The 21577-nt window shown below is 41.2% G+C and overlaps 1 protein-coding gene across 2 annotated transcripts; it reads right to left on the bottom strand.

The window, feature by feature from the left end:
* Window positions 1-610: 610 nt before the first annotated feature.
* Window positions 611-21512, bottom strand: LOC139366391 (transmembrane protein 255A). Of its 2 annotated transcripts, XM_071103830.1 has the most exons (10): window positions 21175-21512; window positions 17477-17619; window positions 15469-15531; window positions 6141-6230; window positions 5415-5486; window positions 5130-5218; window positions 4822-4893; window positions 4217-4379; window positions 2389-2538; window positions 611-2152 (listed from the first exon to the last, which is right to left on the bottom strand). In XM_071103830.1, exons 1-10 carry the CDS (start codon window positions 21227-21229, stop codon window positions 2006-2008), a joined length of 1044 nt encoding a protein of 347 aa, XP_070959931.1. In that variant the 5' UTR covers window positions 21230-21512; the 3' UTR covers window positions 611-2005. The 2 variants fall into 2 exon arrangements, with proteins under 2 accessions (XP_070959931.1, XP_070959932.1); XM_071103831.1 differs by lacking the exon at window positions 4822-4893 and having other exon boundaries at window positions 1813-2152; window positions 21175-21350.
* Between the last annotated feature and the right edge of the window lie 65 nt (window positions 21513-21577).

The following is a 21577-nucleotide window of genomic DNA, read 5'->3' as shown; positions in this document are numbered from 1 at the left end:
GAGAGATTGACTGCATCAATTCTTGTTTTTGTCAGAAATATTAATGTGTTGAAAATCCTAAATTGTCTGCATAATCAACGTACATATAGCTCTGACAGAAATACTTACCCCACCAGACATGCCACCAGGGGTCTCTTCACAGTTCCCAGGTCCAGAACAAATTCAAGGAAACGTACAGTATTATATAGAGCCACGATTGCATGGAACTCTCTTCCCTCTCATATTGCTAAATTGAACCGCAAACTTGATATCAAAAAACAAATAAAGCAACACCTCTCCCCCATGTGACCTACTTGTTGTGTGTATGTACTGACATGTATGTGTAACTGATCGATGCACATGCACGCACACACACACGCACGCACGCACGCACGCACGCACGCACACACACACACACACACACACACACACACACACACACACACACACACACACACACACACACACACACACACACACACACACACACACACACATTATTATTCTTAAGTTTTATTAAATGTGTCCTTAGTTGTAGTTTATATTTAAGTCTGTAATGTCACTAACCACGTTTCCATCCACAGTTTTTATGCGGATAAAGTCATACCGTACAAAAAACAATCATGACAGCTGTGAAGGAAACAGGATGTTTCAGTACAATTTTATAAACGCCGACAGATCATTTGTTTGTTCGACATGGTGGGATCTTTTTGTGTCTGTACAATTAATTAGGCAAGAAATGGCAGTGGAAACACCTTTATGCGCAAATGTATCAAAGTAAACTTGAAGTCATGCGATGATATGGTGTGTGATCCTCCCACTACAACTCGGGAAACCATGCAGTTTATTAGGCTACAGATGAAATATGTTATGATGAACTTCACAGGGTGCTGAAAGTGCAAAGTGATCTTGTTGCTCCTTTCCAATAACTATTGAGGGTCCTTTTCTGGTGTCATGATGATCGATGCTTGACTGCCATTTGACAAATAAAAATATTCTTGCTCTTATCCATAATAATCTTATCATTTTTTACTACCTGCATAGCCTACCCGCACTGTATCTGTGAGTTGTTGGCTAGAGCACACTGCCAAGACCAGAGTAGGCACATTAACGCAACAGTGTTAGTAGTAAGTAAAGTTAAAAATGCGATGGAAACACATTGAACTTAAAAAATGTATTCTGTACATGAAAACTCATGTGAAAAAGTAAATTGTCATCACGCACTGATTTTTATCGGCAACAAGTCTGTTTGGTGGAAACACACCTCTGGTGGGAAAATGCGCATGTTTTCTTAATGCGGATTCTAGAATATTTGCATGAAAATCTGTCCTCAATGGGATGGAAACCGAGCTAGTGTTAATATTTTTAGATGTAAATTATAGTATTTTTGTCTGTAATGTATTTTTTCGTTGTGTATCAGACCCCAGGTAGACTAGATGTCACCATTGGTGTCGGCTAATGGGGATCCTAATGACATCAAATCAAATAACCCTTTGATGTTTGCAGACCTGTAAGGTGTAAACGATAGGATGTTGCCTCCCCCACTATGCTGCTTATAGTTATCCAGACCCCTTAGAAATGCAGACATGGAAGAGTTAGGGCCAAGGGGAAGAGTTAGGGAGCAAACTAGCACCAACTGAGAGAGTCTGCTGAGAAAAGGGGGTGTAGGCCAAGCAGGGTCTTGCTATACGCTCCATCCAGGTTTGGCTGAATCCTAACAGGCTATACTTACTGGGGGATGAATTAAACCTCACCGCACTGGCTTCTAGTCACATCAGTGACTCATGATCTTTCTTTCTTCCACTAACTCCTTGTATCTTTATATTCCACACAGCTCAGGCAGGCTTGGCTGCTCAGGAACAGTTTGGAGCACCAGATGCAGCAGCAGCTCGCGTTCAAACAGGTTAATATTCAAGGTCCACTAACACCCATCAATACCCATTGCCCTTTGTTGCCAATGTAGCTGGCAAAAGAGGAGACGATACCGTATGTCCTCCCCTGTTCTTTCCCAGTTCCAGCCTCTCTCCTAGGGGCTGTATGGCGGGGGCTTCTCATCGGGTGGGCAGTAAGGTGGAGAGTAGCACGGGGGGACCAGGGAGGACCACATGTGGCTGGCCCCCGACTGGGACTCATCAGACAGGCCAGAAGAGTCTGGGAACATCATACTGGAGCCCTGAAGAGACATGAGCCGGGGTTAAAACAAGACAGGCGACTTGAGTTTGTACAGTACTCATCCTATGGTCAAGCAGTGAGGACAGAATCATAACACCATTGACATAAACTCGTGATCTCCTCAAGAGTTTGAGCTACCCACACATAGTTTAAATGAATCTTCAGTCCTAATGAAATATTCCTGTTAGTTGTGGCTTTCTCGGGGCTAATGAATGATGGGTATTAGTAGTTTATTACCTGCAGGTCGTAGGCAGTATAGGGTGGCAGGTAGGGGGCATTGCTGTAGTAGCAGTTGAAGGAGGAGGTGCTGGGAGCTGGAAGCTCTGTGGAGACAGGGGCTGCTGGGAGGGGCTCTGACTCACACGAGTCAGGGGTCAGCATGGGCGTCTGTCCAAAACACATACAGATAGAATGAGCAATACTGATACCTGTGGTTCATGGTGTGCACACACACTCTCACGCACACACACGCGCACACACACAACAATGATTGACGAAGGGCCACGCTAAGGGTCACACTAAGGGCCGAGGTGCTAAGTTTTCATCTTGAGCAAACCCTAAGTAAATCAAATGCCTAAAATGCCTAATTAACATCATTCAACCTTTTAAGAATGGTTAGTTTCTGCCTACCGGGTTACTATCTTATATCATGTCTGCTCCTCCATCTCTGGGTCAGTGTCTTATATTATGTCTCCTCCATCTCTGGGTCAGTGTCTTATATCATGTCTCCTCCATCTCCGGGTCAGTGTCTTATACCATGTTTGTTCCTCCATCTCCGGGTCAGTGTCCTATACCATGTTTGTTCCTCCATCTCCGGGTCAGTGTCTTATATCATGTCTGCTCCTCCATCTCCGGGTCAGTGTCTTATACCATGTTTGTTCCTCCATCTCCGGGTCAGTGTCTTATATCATGTCTCCTCCTCCCATCTCCGGGTCAGTGTCTTATACCATGTTTGTTCCTCCATCTCTGGGTCAGTGTCTTATATCATGTCTCCTCCTCCATCTCTGGGTCAGTGTCTTATACCATGTTTGTTCCTCCATCTCTGGGTCAGTGTCTTATATCATGTCTGCTCCTCCATCTCTGGATCAGTGTCTTATACCATGTTTGTTCCTCCATCTCTGGGTCAGTGTCTTATATCATGTCTCCTCCTCCATCTCTGGGTCAGTGTCTTATACCATGTTTGTTCCTCCATCTCCGGGTCAGTGTCTTATATCATGTCTGCTCCTCCATCTCTGGGTCAGTGTCTTATACCATGTTTGTTCCTCCATCTCCGGGTCAGTGTCTTATATCATGTCTGCTCCTCCATCTCTGGGTCAGTGTCTTATACCATGTTTGTTCCTCCATCTCTGGGTCAGTGTCTTATATCATGTCTGCTCCTCCATCTCTGGGTCAGTGTCTTATACCATGTTTGTTCCTCCATCTCTGGGTCAGTGTCTTATATCATGTCTCCTCCTCCATCTCTGGGTCAGTGTCTTATATCATGTCTGCTCCTCCATCTCTGGGTCAAATAAATCCAATAAATCCATTTAAATTGATTCAGCTTGAGGTTTGCACATTTGGGACTATTCCATTGCTTCCATTATACCGCGTTAAACTCAATCAATCGCAGCTCAAGTATTTCAAACTATTTGACATAACTAGGTAGGGGCGACAGGTAGCCTGGCGAAAGGTTGCTGGATCGAATTCCCGAGCTGACAAGGCAAAAATCTGTCGTTAACACACTGTTCCCCAGGCGCCGTGGATTTCGATTAAGGCATCTGTCCTCACCTCTCTGATTCAGAGGGGTTGGGTTAAATGCGGAAGACACAGTTCAGTTGAATGCATTCAGTTGTACAACTGACTAGGTATCCCCCTTTCTTTCTTGAACTAAGTACACTATATACGTCCCAGGGTCATATTCATTAGGCACCAAACGGAAGAAAGCGGACTAAAACTGGGAGGGAATACCTGAACTAGTCCAATAAGAACCACTTTCTTTAGGTTTCTGTTGAAAAACACTTTAAAACTTAATGCAAGGATGTGCCCTAAATAATACAACCCAGATATGTCCTGCTGTTCATCTCACCATGTCCTTGAAGCCTCCCAGCACGGCGGCGGTGATGATGCCCAGGAAAAGAGCGATGATGTTGAGGATGGTGACGGACCACAGCAGGTGATAAAGGTGTACCACATCCTCGCAGCTCCCCACCTCCGTGTACTCGTGGTAGCCCCCCATCAGCTCCACACGGCTGGGCCAGTGTGTGGGAGAGGTGGGTGTACGAGATCAGGAAGGACAAAGAGTAAATACATACAGAAGTAAGTAAGAACCACCTACTTGAGACGCAAGGCTACAGAGAAAAGTGTCATTTGTACCACATTCACTGTGTATTTAATTATTTGATTGAAAATGACAACAGAATATAAATACATGAACATAAGTTGGCCTTTGGCTGTCAAATGGAGCAGAAATGGAGGAACTAGCTACAACTACTAGAGAGTAAGAGCTGGGAGACAGGTAGGTGGACTGGTCTTCATGCAGGAGTGATACACTCATTCCCATGGTCTTCATACACTCATTCCCATGGTGTGTTCCAAGCAAGAAGACTTCTACACAGCTACTGTTAAAATCAACCACAACAACAGAAAATGGGTTGTTAATGAGTCTCAAGGGGCTAAAAGAAAGGGACCTACTTCCAAATCATGGACGTTTTCCTAAACTTTTTCAAAACATCTTTATTCGCATGTCCCAAAAGAGGATGTTCTCTGAAACATAAGCCCAAAAAAGTTTTTACAATTTCATTTTTCTACCGGTGCTGACCTTACAGCAACAAAAAATACACTAAAACAGCACAAGGGTAAATACATGAGGTAAACAAGGAAATAATCCAACTAAGAAAACAATCAAATTGAGATGAGTTAAGCTGCCTCACAGACTGCAAGATAATATCAAAATAATCCTGTGATGACAGAAGTTGGTGAAAGAGGCTTGGGAAACTCACTTGCCACAGTTGTAGAGGTCACAGCAGTAGCAGGTATTAGATTTCACACGTAGGTTACAGGTTGCACGGGATGCTGTCTGGCAGTGAACCTAGATTTCACACAGGTAGTCACTGTTATCACACAGTAAAGCATATGGATCATGCTCTCTATATTGGGAAACTGATGGATTTTCAACTCTAAGGCAATGTTTAAACCACTTTAAGGCAACTTTTTAACTTTAAGGCAACATATAAACAACTTCAAGGCAACCTTTCAACAAAGTGGTGATATGAGTGTGCACTTACGTCCTCATAATCCACAGAAGATTTTGAATTGGTGTAGAAATCACAGCGGCCGGCATAGTAAGGTCTAAGGTCCTGGGGCGTAACAAAACATACAAACATTTCATCCTACTGTTTAGGTTTTACACATCACTAGAGAAGAAACAACAGCATCAACCACACCAGCAGGATACACTGCAACAACACTAGATTCAAATTAACTTATGTCTTTTAGTTACTCTATATGTAAGTAACCAGTATGTAATTAATACTTTCTCATGGAAAATACAGAAAAGGTACAAAAACAATGATATAATTAAGCAATAAAGCACGAGGGGGTGTGGTATATAGCCAGTATACCATGGCTAAGGGCTGTTCTTAAGCACAATGCAACGCGGAGTGCCTGTACACAGCCCTTAGTCGTGGTATATCGGCCATATATCACAAACCCCTGAGGTGCCTTATTGCTATTATAAACTGGTTACCAACGTAATTAGAGGAGTAAAAATACATGTTTTGGTCATACCTGTGGTATAAGGTCTGATATACCATGACTGTCAGTCAATCAGCATTCAGGGCTTGAACCACACAGTTTATAATTGAAAATAATTGACAATGGTCATATTATATATGAAATCAGTTACTAGTGTGGTTACTGTGTAATAACACCAAAACATTGATATTCCATATGACTGCATGTTAACTGCATTAGAGCTTGGCTTATTGCCTCTGCTTGGTACTGCTACTCACTATGTGTCTGGCTGCAAACACCCCGTCCACAATGGCACAGCAGAAGGCAGCCACCACTCCAAAACTGATGAACACAATGGACGCCACCAGCTGTAAGAGAAACAAAGAGTGAGGAGAGAAACAAAGAGTTATCCACTCAGACCTTAGTCTTATTACCTTCCATCACCTCAGGGGAAATATTCTCATTCCATGAATAAATTATTGTGTTTGTTGTTCTGCATCTAATGTTGGACATGATGTATTATCCACTACATGATGTATTATCTACTACATGATGTATTATCCACTACATGATGTATTATCTACTACATGATGTATTATCTACTACATGATGTATTATCCACTACATGATGTATTATCTACTACATGATGTATTATCCACTACATGATGTATTATCTACTACATGATGTATTATCTACTACATGATGTATTATCCACTACATGATGTATTATCTACTACATGATGTATTATCCACTACATGATGTATTATCCACTACATGATGTATTATCCACTACATGATGTATTATCTACTACATGATGTATTATCCACTACATGATGTATTATCTACTACATGATGTATTATCTACTACATGATGTATTATCCACTACATGATGTATTATCTACTACATGATGTATTATCTACTACATGATGTATTATCCACTACATGATGTATTATCCACTACATGATGTATTATCTACTACATGATGTATTATCTACTACATGATGTATTATCTACTACATGATGTATTATCTACTACATGATGTATTATCTACTACATGATGTATTATCTACTACAATATTATCTACTACATGATGTATTATCTACTACAATATTATCTACTACATGATGTATTATCTACTACAATATTATCTACTACATGATGTATTATCTACTACAATATTATCTACTACATGATGTATTATCTACTACAATATTATCTACTACATGATGTATTATCTACTACATGATGTATTATCTACTACATGATGTATTATCCACTACATGATGTATTATCTACTACATGATGTATTATCTACTACATGATGTATTATCCACTACATGATGTATTATCCACTACATGATGTATTATCTACTACATGATGTATTATCCACTACATGATGTATTATCCACTACATGATGTATTATCTACTACATGATGTATTATCCACTACATGATGTATTATCTACTACATGATGTATTATCCACTACATGATGTATTATCTACTACATGATGTATTATCCACTACATGATGTATTATCTACTACATGATGTATTATCTACTACATGATGTATTATCCACTACATGATGTATTACTACATGATGTATTATCCACTACATGATGTATTATCTACTACATGATGTATTATCTACTACATTATAATTCCTGAGAAGCCAGTGTTTGGAGGATATATTGGCATGGGTGTATATCCTCCAAACACCAGCTTTGAGGGCATTATCACTTTTACGGGTTACCAACATATTCAAATAATGATTGACATATTTTCATGAAAAACGTTATTTTGATAAGTTTATTCATATTATTTCATCCTTCCACAAGATATAGTCTCGACACAAATCTAGGATTGCTACCCTAGCTATGGACGCGACCCAGTCGTTCTAAATGTTCCATTGCCAGACTGACTGGCAACATTCTTATCCCTTGCTTGCTAGCTAGCCAACTACAGCTAACTTACAGTCACGTCAAAAAGTGCAGCCAGAATAATGGCAAAGAAGCTGCATTTGCATTTGTTTAAGCTGTTTTCTAGTGACATTTATTTGGATACATCAATAACAATGAGGTAATGAGGCGAGATTTCGCCTGGCATAGAAAATGTGCTCACTTGTCAGGACACTGTTGTTCAGAGGAGCTGGCCAACAACACAGCTAACACAATCACTTCAAACTGAAGCTGGAAAGACTGCAAACTAGTTGCACTTTGTTTCGTTTGACCTTTTTTCAATTGACATTTATTTGTGGTATTAGGCCAACATACCATGGCTAAGGCCTGTATCCAGGCACTCCGTGTTGCGTCGTTCTAAGAACAACCCTTAGCCGTGGCCATATACCACACCCCCTCACACCTTATTGCTTAAATGTATCTATTACATTATGTATTATCTACCACATGATGTATTATCTACTACAGTATTCAAATCAAATCGTATTTGTCACGTGCAACAGGTGTAGTAGACCTTACAGTGAAATGCTGAATACAACAGGTGTAGTAGACCTTACAGTGAAATGCTGAATACAACAGGTGTAGTAGACCTTACAGTGAAATGCTGAATACAACAGGTGTAGTAGACCTTACAGTGAAATGCTGAATACAACAGGTGTAGTAGACCTTACAGTGAAATGCTGAATACAACAGGTGTAGTAGACCTTACAGTGAAATGCTGAATACAACAGGTGTAGTAGACCTTACAGTGAAATGCTGATTACAACAGGTGTAGTAGACCTTACAGTGAAATGCTGAATACAACAGGTGTAGTAGACCTTACAGTGAAATGCTGAATACAACAGGTGTAGTAGACCTTACAGTGAAATGCTGAATACAACAGGTGTAGTAGACCTTACAGTGAAATGCTGAATACAACAGGTGTAGTAGACCTTACAGTGAAATGCTGAATACAACAGGTGTAGTAGACCTTACAGTGAAATGCTGAATACAACAGGTGTAGTAGACCTTACAGTGAAATGCTGAATACAACAGGTGTAGTAGACCTTACAGTGAAATGCTGAATACAACAGGTGTAGTAGACCTTACAGTGAAATGCTGAATACAACAGGTGTAGTAGACCTTACAGTGAAATGCTGAATACAACAGGTGTAGTAGACATTACAGTGAAATGCTGAATACAACAGGTGTAGTAGACCTTACAGTGAAATGCTGAACACAACAGGTGTAGTAGACCTTACAGTGAAATGCTGAATACAACAGGTGTAGTAGACATTACAGTGAAATGCTGAATACAACAGGTGTAGTAGACCTTACAGTGAAATGCTGAATACAACAGGTGTAGTAGACCTTATAGTGAAATGCTGAATACAACAGGTGTAGTAGACCTTACAGTGAAATGCTGAATACAACAGGTGTAGTAGACCTTACAGTGAAATTCTGAATACAACAGGTGTAGTAGACCTTACAGTGAAATGCTGAATACAACAGGTATAGTAGACCTTACAGTGAAATGCTGAATACAACAGGTGTAGTAGACATTACAGTGAAATGCTGAATACAACAGGTGTAGTAGACCTTACAGTGAAATGCTGAATACAACAGGTGTGTAGACCTTACAGTGAAATGCTTACTTACAGGCTCTAACCAATAGTGCAAAAAAGGTATTAGGTGAACAATAGGTAGGTAAAGAAATAAAACAACAGTAAAAAGACAGGCTATATACAGTAGACAAGGCTATAAAAGTAGCGAGGCTATATACAAACACCGGTTTGTTAGGCTGATTGAGGTAGTATGGACATGTAGATATGGTTAAAGTGACTATGCATATACGATGAACAGAGAGTTGCAGTAGCGTAAAAGAGTGGGTGGTGGGTGGCGGGACACAATACAGATAGCCCAGTTAACCAATGTGCGGGAGCACTGGTTGGTAGGCCCAATTGAGGTAGTATGTACATGAATGTATAGTTAAAGTGACTATGCATATATGATAAACAGAGGGTAGCAGCTGCGTAAAAAGAGGGGTTGGGGGGGCACACAATGCAAATAGTCCAGGTAGCCATTTGATTACCTGTTCAGGAGTCTTATGGCTTGGGGGTAAAAACTGTTGAGAAGCCTTTTTGTCCTAGACTTGGCACTCCGGTACCGCTTGCCATGCAGTAGTAGAGAGAACAGTCTATGACTGGGGTGGCTGGGGTCTTTGACAATTTTTAGGGCCTTCATCTGACACCGCCTGGTGTAGAGGTCCTGGATGGCAGGCAGCTTAGCCCCAGTGATGCACTGGGCCATACGCACTACCCTCTGTAGTACCTTGCGGTCAGAGGCCGAGCAATTGCCGTACCAGGCAGTGATGCTCTCAATGTTGGATGCTCTCGATTATCTACTACATATTATGTATTATCTACTACAGTATTATCTATTACATGACGTATTATCTACTATATTATTATCTACTACATTATGTATTATCTACTACATTATGAATGATCTACTACATTATGAATGATCTACTACAGTATTATCTATTACATGACGTATTATCTACTACATTATGTATTATCTACTACAGTATTATCTATTACATGACGTATTATCTACTATATTATTATCTACTACATCATGCATTATCTACTACATTATGTATTATCTACTACATTATGAATGATCTACTACAGTATTATCTATTACATGACGTATTATCTACTATATTATTATCTACTACAGTATGTATTATCTATTACATGACGTATTATCTACTACATTATGTATTATCTACTACAGTATTATCTATTACATGACGTATTATCTACTATATTATTATCTACTACATCATGCATTATCTACTACATTATGTATTATCTACTACATTATGAATGATCTACTACAGTATGTATTATCTATTACATTACCGTATGCATTATCTACTACAGTATGTATTATCTATTACATTATGTATTATCTACTACATTATGTATTATCTATTACATTATGTATTATCTACTACATTATGTATTATCTACTACAGTATGTATTATCTATTACATGATGTATTATCTACAACATTATGTATTATTTACTATATTATTAATGATCTACTATATTATGAATGATCTACTACATTATGCATTATCTACTACAGTATGTATTATCTACTACAGTGTTATCTACTACATTATGTATCATCTACTGTATTATGTATTATCTACTACATTATGTATTATCTACTACAATATTATCTACTACAGTATTATCTACTACATTATGTATCATCTACTGCAATATGTATTATCTACTACATTATGTATTATCTACTACAATATTATCTACTACAGTATTATCTACTACATTATGTATCATCTACTGCAATATGTATTATCTACTACATTATGTATTATCTACTACAATATTATCTACTACAGTATTATCTACTACATTATGTATCATCTACAACAGCATTATCTACTACATGATGTATTATCTACTACATTTTGTATTATCTACTATATTATGTATTATCTACTACAGTATTATCTACTACAATATTATCTACTACAGTATTATCTACTACAGTATTATCTACTACAATATTATCTACTACAGTATTATTTTCCACCATAATTTGCAAATAAATTCATTAAAAATCCTACAATGTGATTTTTCTTCTCATTTTGTCTGTCATAGTTGAAGTGTACCTATGATGAAAATTACAGGCCTCTCCCATCTTTTTAAGTGGGAGAACTTGCACAATTGGTGGCTGACTAAATACTTTTTTGCCCCACTGTATGAGTGTGTGAGGACACGTGTAAACCAAGTCACTGAGAATGCAACATTGGGTGCGTGAGTATGAATGTTCCCGGTGAGGAGAGGGGGTGGGGGTGTATATTGGGAGTGGGCACAGGACAACTGTGATAGAGTGCTCTGACTGTCACCTCGGTCCAGCGGTGCCCGCCCCACGTGGCACAGTGCCCAGCTCTTTTCAGGCACCGCTACCCTCACCCTCAAGTCCTTTTACTGCTCAAAGAAAGACAGCATGTATTCAATGACACATCACCCCACCCTTTCTACAACACTCTACAGCCCTCCCTGGGAGGAGAGGAGAGGAAGGAAGCAGTAGCCAGGGACAACACACATTCAAAAGCAACCAGCAACTGTAGGGACTTGGGTCTGAGCCAAGATTCATTTCATGGGAATATATTCCATTTATGTTTGGCAACATCAACAACAACAATATTTCCACATTTTGACATCATGTATACATGTGTGGATGGTGCCGGATATATCCATATGTTGTCCACTGTATTATGTGGGAGGAATGCACTAGGGTGGCAACAACTCCACTGTATTATGTGGGAGGAATGCACTAGGGTGGCAACAGCTCCACTGTATTATGTGGGAGGAATGCACTAGGGTGGCAACAGCTCCACTGTATTATGTGGGAGGAATGCACTAGGGTGGCAACAGCTCCACTGTATTATGTGGGAGGAATGCACTAGGGTGGCAACAGCTCCACTGTATTATGTGGGAGGAATGCACTAGGGTGGCAACAGCTCCACTGTATTATGTGGGAGGAATGCACTAGGGTGGATACAACTCCACTGTATTATGTGGGAGGAATGCACTAGGGTGGCAACAGCTCCACTGTATTATGTGGGAGGAATGCACTAGGGTGGCAACAGCTCCACTGTATTATGTGGGAGGAATGCACTAGGGTGGCAACAGCTCCACTGTATTATGTGGGAGGAATGCACTAGGGTGGCAACAGCTCCACTGTATTATGTGGGAGGAATGCACTAGGGTGGCAACAGCTCCACTGTATTATGTGGGAGGAATGCACTAGGGTGGATACAACTACACTGTATTATGTGGGAGGAATGCACTAGGGTGGCAACAACTCCACTGTATTATGTGGGAGGAATGCAGTAGGGTGGCAACAGCTCCACTGTATTATGTGGGAGGAATGCACTAGGGTGGCAACAGCTCCACTGTATTATGTGGGAGGAATTTACTAGGGTGGCAACAGCTCCACTGTATTATGTGGGAGGAATGCACTAGGGTGGCAACAGCTCCACTGTATTATGTGGGAGGAATGCACTAGGGTGGCAACAGCTCCACTGTATTATGTGGGAGGAATGCACTAGGGTGGCAACAGATCCACTGTATTACGTGGGAGGAATGCACTAGGGTGGCAGCAGCTCCACTGTATTACGTGGGAGGAATGCACTAGGGTGGCAACAGCTCCACTGTATTATGTGGGAGGAATGCACTAGGGTGGCAATAACTCCACTGTATTATGTGGGAGGAATGCACTAGGGTGGCAACAGCTCCACTGTATTATGTGGGAGGAATGCACTAGGGTGGCAACAGCTCCACTGTATTACGTGGGAGGAATGCACTAGGGTGGCAACAGCTCCACTGTATTACGTGGGAGGAATGCACTAGGGTGGCAACAGCTCCACTGTATTACGTGGGAGGAATGCACTAGGGTGGCAACAGCTCCACAGTATTACGTGGGAGGAATGCACTAGGGTGGCAACAGCTCCACTGTATTATGTGGGAGGAATGCACTAGGGTGTTAACAGCTCCACTGTATTATGTGGGAGGAAAGCACTAGGGTGGCAACAGCTCCACTGTATTATGTGGGAGGAATGCACTAGGGTGGCAACAGCTCCACTGTATTATGTGGGAGGAATGCACTAGGGTGGCAACAGCTCCACTGTATTATGTGGGAGGAATGCACTAGGGTGGCAACAGCTCCACTGTATTATGTGGGAGGAATGCACTAGGGTGGCAACAGCTCCAATGTATTATGTGGGAGGAATGCACTAGGGTGGCAACAGCTCCACTGTATTATGTGGGAGGAATGCACTAGGGTGGCAACAGCTCCACTGTATTATGTGGGAGGAATGCACTAGGGTGGCAACAGCTCCACTGTATTATGTGGAAGGAATGCACTAGGGTGGCAACAGCTCCACTGTGTTATGTGGGAGGAATGCACTAGGGAGGCAACAACTCCACTGTATTATGTGGGAGAAATGCACTAGGGTGGCAACAACTCCATTGTATTATGTGGGAGGAATGCACTAGGGTGGCAACAGATCCACTGTATTACGTGGGAGGAATGCACTAGGGTGGCAACAGCTCCACTGTATTACGTGGGAGGAATGCACTAGGGTGGCAACAGCTCCACTGTATTATGTGGGAGGAATGCACTAGGGTGGCAACAGCTCCACTGTATTATGTGGGAGGAATGCACTAGGGTGGCAACAGCTCCACTGTATTATGTGGGAGGAATGCACTAGGGTGGCAATAACTCCACTGTATTATGTGGGAGGAATGCACTAGGGTGGCAACAGCTCCACTGTATTATGTGGGAGGAATGCACTAGGGTGGCAACAGCTCCACTGTATTACGTGGGAGGAATGCACTAGGGTGGCAACAGCTCCACTGTATTACGTGGGAGGAATGCACTAGGGTGGCAACAGCTCCACTGTATTACGTGGGAGGAATGCACTAGGGTGGCAACAGCTCCACAGTATTACGTGGGAGGAATGCACTAGGGTGGCAACAGCTCCACTGTATTATGTGGGAGGAATGCACTAGGGTGGCAACAGCTCCACTGTATTATGTGGGAGGAATGCACTAGGGTGGCAACAGCTCCACTGTATTATGTGGGAGGAATGCACTAGGGTGGCAACAGCTCCACTGTATTATGTGGGAGGAATGCACTAGGGTGGCAACAGCTCCACTGTATTATGTGGGAGGAATGCACTAGGGTGGCAACAGCTCCACTGTATTATGTGGGAGGAATGCACTAGGGTGGCAACAGCTCCACTGTATTATGTGGGAGGAATGCACTAGGGTGGATACAACTACACTGTATTATGTGGGAGGAATGCACTAGGGAGGCAACAACTCCACTGTATTATGTGGGAGAAATGCACTAGGGTGGCAACAACTCCATTGTATTATGTGGGAGGAATGCACTAGGGTGGCAACAGCTCCACTGTATTATGTGGGAGGAATGCACTATGGTGGCAACAGCTCCACTGTATTACGTGGGAGGAATGCACTAGGGTGGCAACAGCTCCACTGTATTATGTGGGAGGAATGCACTAGGGTGGCAACAGCTCCACTGTATTATGTGGGAGGAATGCACTAGGGTGCTTTGGATGTAAGTTGTTTACTGCTATTTGCTCCTCATCCAGCCTGTCTGTAGTTTCTGTGCGTTAAGGCTGTCATGCTACACACTCATTATTTATTTTGGGAGCTATGGAGAGTGGCTATGCCCCTGGCAACACCCTTCATCTGCAGTTCCTTCTGTACATTCCTGCGTGGACATCTGTCCTCCTCCTCTTACACATATCTATTTCTGGGTGCATCTCACAAGAAGCGCTAGGAGCTATTTTCTGATAGCCACGCTAAAACCCCCGTGAGCCAACTGTGTCATTCTGCTAGAGAAGGTAGCTGTGGTTGTGTGCCCATGCCACATGAAGACCGCAATTTGGATGTAGTCTGTGTCAAGTGAATGCAGCTTAAAGAATAGGATTGGGTTATTGGTGGTGTATGTCTGCAGAGAGATATAGAGCCGTGGCATAGAAACTGATACGGAAGTGCAGGCGTAATATAATTCCTCTTACCATCTGCCTCTTGTTTTCTATCAGATGGGCTCCGATGATTCCCAGAAAGGAGCCAAAGCCCAGCTGAAAAAAGAGCAGACTGTTGATAGGGCGCCAGTGGAACTGGAATAAATAGGAAATTCATTTGAATCAGCAATTACAACACAACACTGATTCCCTGAGGATCAGGAAATGGCCTTTCCATTCGGTTCACCCAAATGACCTTTCCCGAGAAATAATCAAATGGCCCTGTTCAAATACTGTACAAATGCATCCTCCCTTCCTTGTTTCCTTGAGGTAAGTCAAAATCTATAAATGATTGCATAAGTGTCCAAGATCACCACCTTATTACTTTCATCAATCAAACAAATTCAGATCTGTGATTACTTCATGGAAGTAATCACAGGTCTGTAACAGTTTACCCACCTTTTGCTGAAAAAGGCATTGAAAGTATAGGGTGCGTTACTTTTTTCACCACGATCGGTGATCAGCGTTTACCCACCTATTTTTTACCACAACATCACTGGTAGGAAGGTAAGGAAGGATGCATTTCTGAAGTATTCGAACAGGGCCCATATCTATGATCGTGACATTGATCACTCAGTAAGATACATCTGGTGAAAGTACAGCCAGTCTCAGCTCTATTCACACAAGTTCACAATAACATTTATCTTGATCTATCCTAGCCAATGCTGTTCTTAAATATCTGGCTTATTATTGTATCTGAAATTTGATTCACTGGTATTTCTTCAGAAGAATGACCATAGTTGATTTATTCTTATAGACAGCCTAATCAACATCCACTGTCACGCCCTGACCTGTTTCTTGTGTTTGCCTCCACCCCCTCCAGGTGTCGCTTATTTTCCCCAGTGTATTTATCCTGTTATTCCTGTCTCTCTGTGCCAGATCGTCTTGTATGTTTTTCAAGTCAACCAGCGTGTTTTCCCGTGCTCCTGCTTTCTCTTTTGCTAGTCCTCCCGGTTTTGACCCTTGCCTGTTTTCTGGACTTCATACCCGCCTGCCTGACCATTCTGCCTGCCCTGACCTCGAGCCCACCTGTCACTCTGTATCTCCTGGACTCTGAACTGGTTTTGACCTTTTCCCTGACCACGACCATTCTCTTGCCTACCCCTTTTGGATTGTCAATAAATATCAAAGAATCTAACCATCTGCCTCCTGTGTCTGCATCTGGGCCTCGCCTTGTGCCTTGATAATCCACACTGAATAGAATAGAACAAAGGACATGTATTTTTACTGTTAGGAAGCTTCTTCTTTAAAAGCATGTATGACTTTTTATAATGGCTTAGAATAAGGCTTACAATATATTAGTATAAGCTCTATAGGACCACCACTGTTGCTTTCTTCTGAGGCAGAATGCTGAGGGTTGTATAGATGGGGATTATGAAGCCAATTTATGGATGATGAGTACATGTTTCCTCCTCTAATGACAAACATGCTAAATAATGAATGTGGGGGAAATGCCACCCCCTGAGAGACCATCATAAATGATCACTCAAAAGCAGCTAAAAGAGAGCTTACATCAGCCAGAGCATATTACCCTGGATGGTATACTCTTTTCAGAAACACTTAAAGTTAATTAAAGTCTGCAGGCATAACGCGCTTTAGAGTAGAAAAGAATAGAGTAGAACAGAATAGAGTATAATAGAATACAATGGTATAGAATAGAGTAGAATAGTAAATCTGTGACGGAATTTCTTGTTTATCACTAATTATTATAATAATAATAATAACAATAACAATAATAATGCTATTATAGAAGCATGTATAAGCATGTATAAAATATGTATAATGTATTATAAGAATCCAGCTTTTAATATGTTATTTTGCTCTGTGTAACAACATTTCAACTTTCTCAAAATGGCTGGTATTTAGTCAGGATCGAGAGGATGATAAGCCATTACAAGAGGGTCATATACTCATGACAAGTCTTGTGATGCATTATAGTGTTACCCTCTTCTCGTTGAGGTATGACATATCGCTAAGACAGTAAATTGTTAGACCTACTTACAATGACTCCAGGGTAGTAGCCACCGACTGTGATGTTCTGTGTCCTGGTGGTGGCTGCCAGTCCAAAGATAAGGATGAGTACAGACACAATGAGCAACATCATAGTGACCATGATGGACTTCCGTTTCCTCTGTTTGAATGATCCTGGAAGACAAACACAGAGTTAGACAATATACCCTCAATATACCTGTATATACCATCAATACACAGTGGTGGAAAAAGTACCTAATTGTCATACTTGAGTAAAAGTAAAGATACCTTAATACAAAATGACTCATGTAAAAGTGAAAGTCACCTAGTAAAATACTACTAAAAGTCTAAAAATATTTGGTTTTAAATATACTTAAGTATCAAAAGTAAATGTAAATGCTAAAATATACTTAAGGTTCAAAAGTAAAATAATAAATCATTTCAAATTCCTTATATTAAGCAAACCAGACGGCACAGTTTTCTTTTTGATTTATTTATGGATAGCTAGGGGCACTCTCCAACACTCAGACATAATTTACAAACAAAGCACCACCTAAAAAAATCTAATTAACAATAATAATTGGTACCCTTCCCCAGATCTGTGCCTTGACACAATCCTATCTCGGAGCTCTATGGACAATTCCTTCGACCTCATTACTTTGTTTTTGCTATTACTGTCAAATGTGGGACCTTGTATAGACAGGTGTGTGCCTTTCCAAATCATGTCCAATCAATTGAATTTACCACAGGTGGTGTCCAATCAAGTTGTAGAAACATCTCAAGGATGATCAATGGAAACAGGATGCACTTGAACTCAATTTCGAGTCTCGTAGCAAAGGGTCTGAATACTTACGTAAATAATGTATTTCTGTTTTTTTGTTTTTATACATTTACAAAAATGTCTTTGTCATTATGGGGCTTTGTGTGTACATTGATGAGGAATTTTTTTAATTTAATCACTTTTAGAATAAGGCTGTAATATAAAAAAAAATGGAAAAATACAAGGGGTCTTAATACTTTCCGAATGCACTGTACCTGTATATACCCTCAATATACCTGTATATACACCTCTATATAACCACAATATACCTGTATATACCTTCAATATACCTCTATATACCCTCAATATACCTGTATACACTGTCAATATACCTCTATATACCATCAATATATCTGTATATACCGCCAATATACCTGTATATACCCTCACTATACCTATATATACCCTCAATACACACTATATATACAAAACTATATGGACACCCTTTCAAATTAGTTGATTTGGCTATTTCAGCCACACCCGTTGCTGACAGATGTATAAATTGAGTACACAAACATGCAATCTCCATAGACAAACATTGGCAGTAGAATGGATTTACTGAAGAGCTCAGTGACTTTCAATGTGGCACCGTCATTGGATGTCACCTTTTCAACAAGTCAGTTTGTCAAATTTCTGCCCTGCTAGAGCTGCCCCCGTCAACTGTAAGTGCTGTTATTGTGAAGTGGAAACGTCAGGAGCAACAACAGCTCAGCTGCGAAGTGGTAGGCCACACATGCTCGTAGAATGGGACCGCCGATGGCTGAAGTGCATAGCTCGTAAAAATCTTCTGTCCTCGGTTGCAACATTCACTATCGAGTTCCAAACTGCCTCTGGAAGCAACGTCAGCACATGAACTGTTCGTCGGGAGCTTCATGAAATGGGGTTCAATGGCCGAGCAGCCGCACACAAGCCTAAGACCACCCTGAGCAATACCAAGGGTCGGCTGGAGTGGTTTAAAGCTCGGCGCCATTAGACTCTGGAGCAGTGGAAACGCGTTACCTGGAGTCACACTTCACCATCTGGTAGTCCGACGGACTAATCTGGGTTTGGCGGATGCCAGGAGAACGCTACCTGCCCGAATGCAGTGTCAACTGTAAAGTTTGGTGGTAGAGGAATGATGGTCTGACACTGTTTTTCATGGTACGGGCTAGGCCCCTTAGTTCCAGTGAAGGGAAATATTAATGCTACAGCATTCAATACATTCTAGATGCTTCTGTGCTTCCAACTTAGTGGCAGTTTGAGGAAGGCCCTTTCCTGTTTCAGCATGACAATGCCCTTTGTGTAGCCGATGTGAAATGGCTAGCTAGTTAGCGGTGGTGCGCACTAGTGGCGTTTCAATCGGTGACGTCACTTGCTCTGAGACCTTGAAGTAGTGGTTCCCCTTGCTCTGCAAGAGCCGTGGCTTTTGTGGAGCGATGGGTAACGATGCTTCGAGGGTGACTGTTGACGTGTGCAGAGCGTCCCTGGTTCGGGGCGAGGGGACGGATGTAAAGTCTATACTGTTACATTTGCACAAAGTGACAGAAATGGTTTGTTGAGATTGGTGTGGAAGAACTTGACTGGCCTGCACAGAGCCCTGACCTCAACTCCATCTAACACCTTGGGAATGAATTGGAACGCTGACTGCAAGCCAGGCCTAAAAGCCCAACATCAGTGCCCGACCTCACTAATGCTCTTGTGACTGAATGGAAGAAACTCCCAGAAGCAATGTTCCAACATCTAGTGGAAAGCTTTCCCAGAAGTGTGGAGGCTGTTATAGCAGCAAAGGGGCGACCAACTCCATGTTAATGCCCATGATTTTGGAATGAGATGTTTGTTGAGCAGGTATCCACATACTTTTGGTAATGTAGTGTACCTATATATACCCTCAACAAACCTCTATATCGCCTCAATATACCTCTAGATACCCTCAATATACCTGTATGTACCCTCAATATACCACTTTTTGGGGATTGTACTAATATAGTTTTTGACAGTAGTATTCCTGTGTAAGTCATAATTACACTCCTCTTCAACTGATAGGGCAATAGCAATAGGAGTGTATTATGGTTAGCTGTGTAATAAACCAAGGAATCTAAAGCCTTGATTAAACTAACAATGTCGTTCCCCTTGCTCCATTCCATTCAAAATGCATGCATGTGTAGTTAAAATATATTATCATCTAGACATTGATAATTTGTTTCTCATTATTAACATTATCGATTCAATGTGACGATTCACGGTAGCATACATTTTTGATAATACTGGCTTTATCTAGTATTATTTTGTCTTTAACAACATGATTTGGGGTATTTAGAATGCTATATAGTTAGAGAATTGAACATAACAAGACTATTTAAAGAACTAAATTTCGACAAAAAATGTATATGTGTCCTAAGCGCTCGAATTGTCTGATGTCGAATCAGGTGCACGTGTTGTTATAACCGTGTAATTAATGAATAATTGCATGGTAATAACATCTTATAGAACTACTTTGTAAGAATCACAAATACGATGTAACGTGCCGTGGGTGTGTGAATGTTGTTGGCAAAGTAACAAATACCTAATCGCTGTATCTAATGCTGCATGGCTGCACCTGCAGTGGCCCGAGCAAAAAGAACAGAAATGTACTGTCTCTATCTAATGTAAACTAACGGCTTTCCCATATTAATCAAGAACTGCCCTGCTTGTGTCAAACACATTTAATTCCCACAGAGTTAGTATTACATCCTATCTATTTATCCTGACAATGTGACAAATTGTACCTTTCTTCAGGATTTTGACAAACCCACAAAAAAGAAAAACAGTCAGCCAGTCCAATGTAACCTACATTAGCCATACTAGCGAGTAGGCTACAGACAAAAATATATTGCACCAAGTAGCCTATCATTTTTGCTGTAACCATGCGGTTGACCTCGCACATACTGTACCTATAGGAGTTTCTGTCAAAATGATTCCGGCTTGTTGATTCTGTACAAGAGGCATTTTCTAATTAACCGCGGGAGCTGAATATAGGCCCAAAATTATGATTCAAGGTTAAAAACTAGACACAAAACAAGCGGAACAAAAACGTGTTTACTGCTAAGAGCTAATGCACGCGTGACATTTGATTTTAGTGGCATTCTCTAATAGCAGACCTCCCCGCGCCACGTCCGTGGCTGTCTCTTTTACATTAGTGTCTATTGACATGTCCACTCTCTACTGTTTTCATCCGTCGTGAACCGCGGAGCGTCAATAGGTGCACAGTTTTACGCATGCACCACGCTTCAGTCACAGTCACACTCAGGACATTAACTAATTTAAATCAGTCCAAAATAATCGTAGGCTTATTTT

The sequence above is a fragment of the Oncorhynchus clarkii genome, chromosome 14 (assembly GCF_045791955.1).
Source record: "Oncorhynchus clarkii lewisi isolate Uvic-CL-2024 chromosome 14, UVic_Ocla_1.0, whole genome shotgun sequence".
In the NCBI taxonomy this organism is placed as follows: domain Eukaryota; kingdom Metazoa; phylum Chordata; class Actinopteri; order Salmoniformes; family Salmonidae; genus Oncorhynchus; species Oncorhynchus clarkii.
This window is presented reverse-complemented; position numbering and strand designations above follow the sequence as displayed.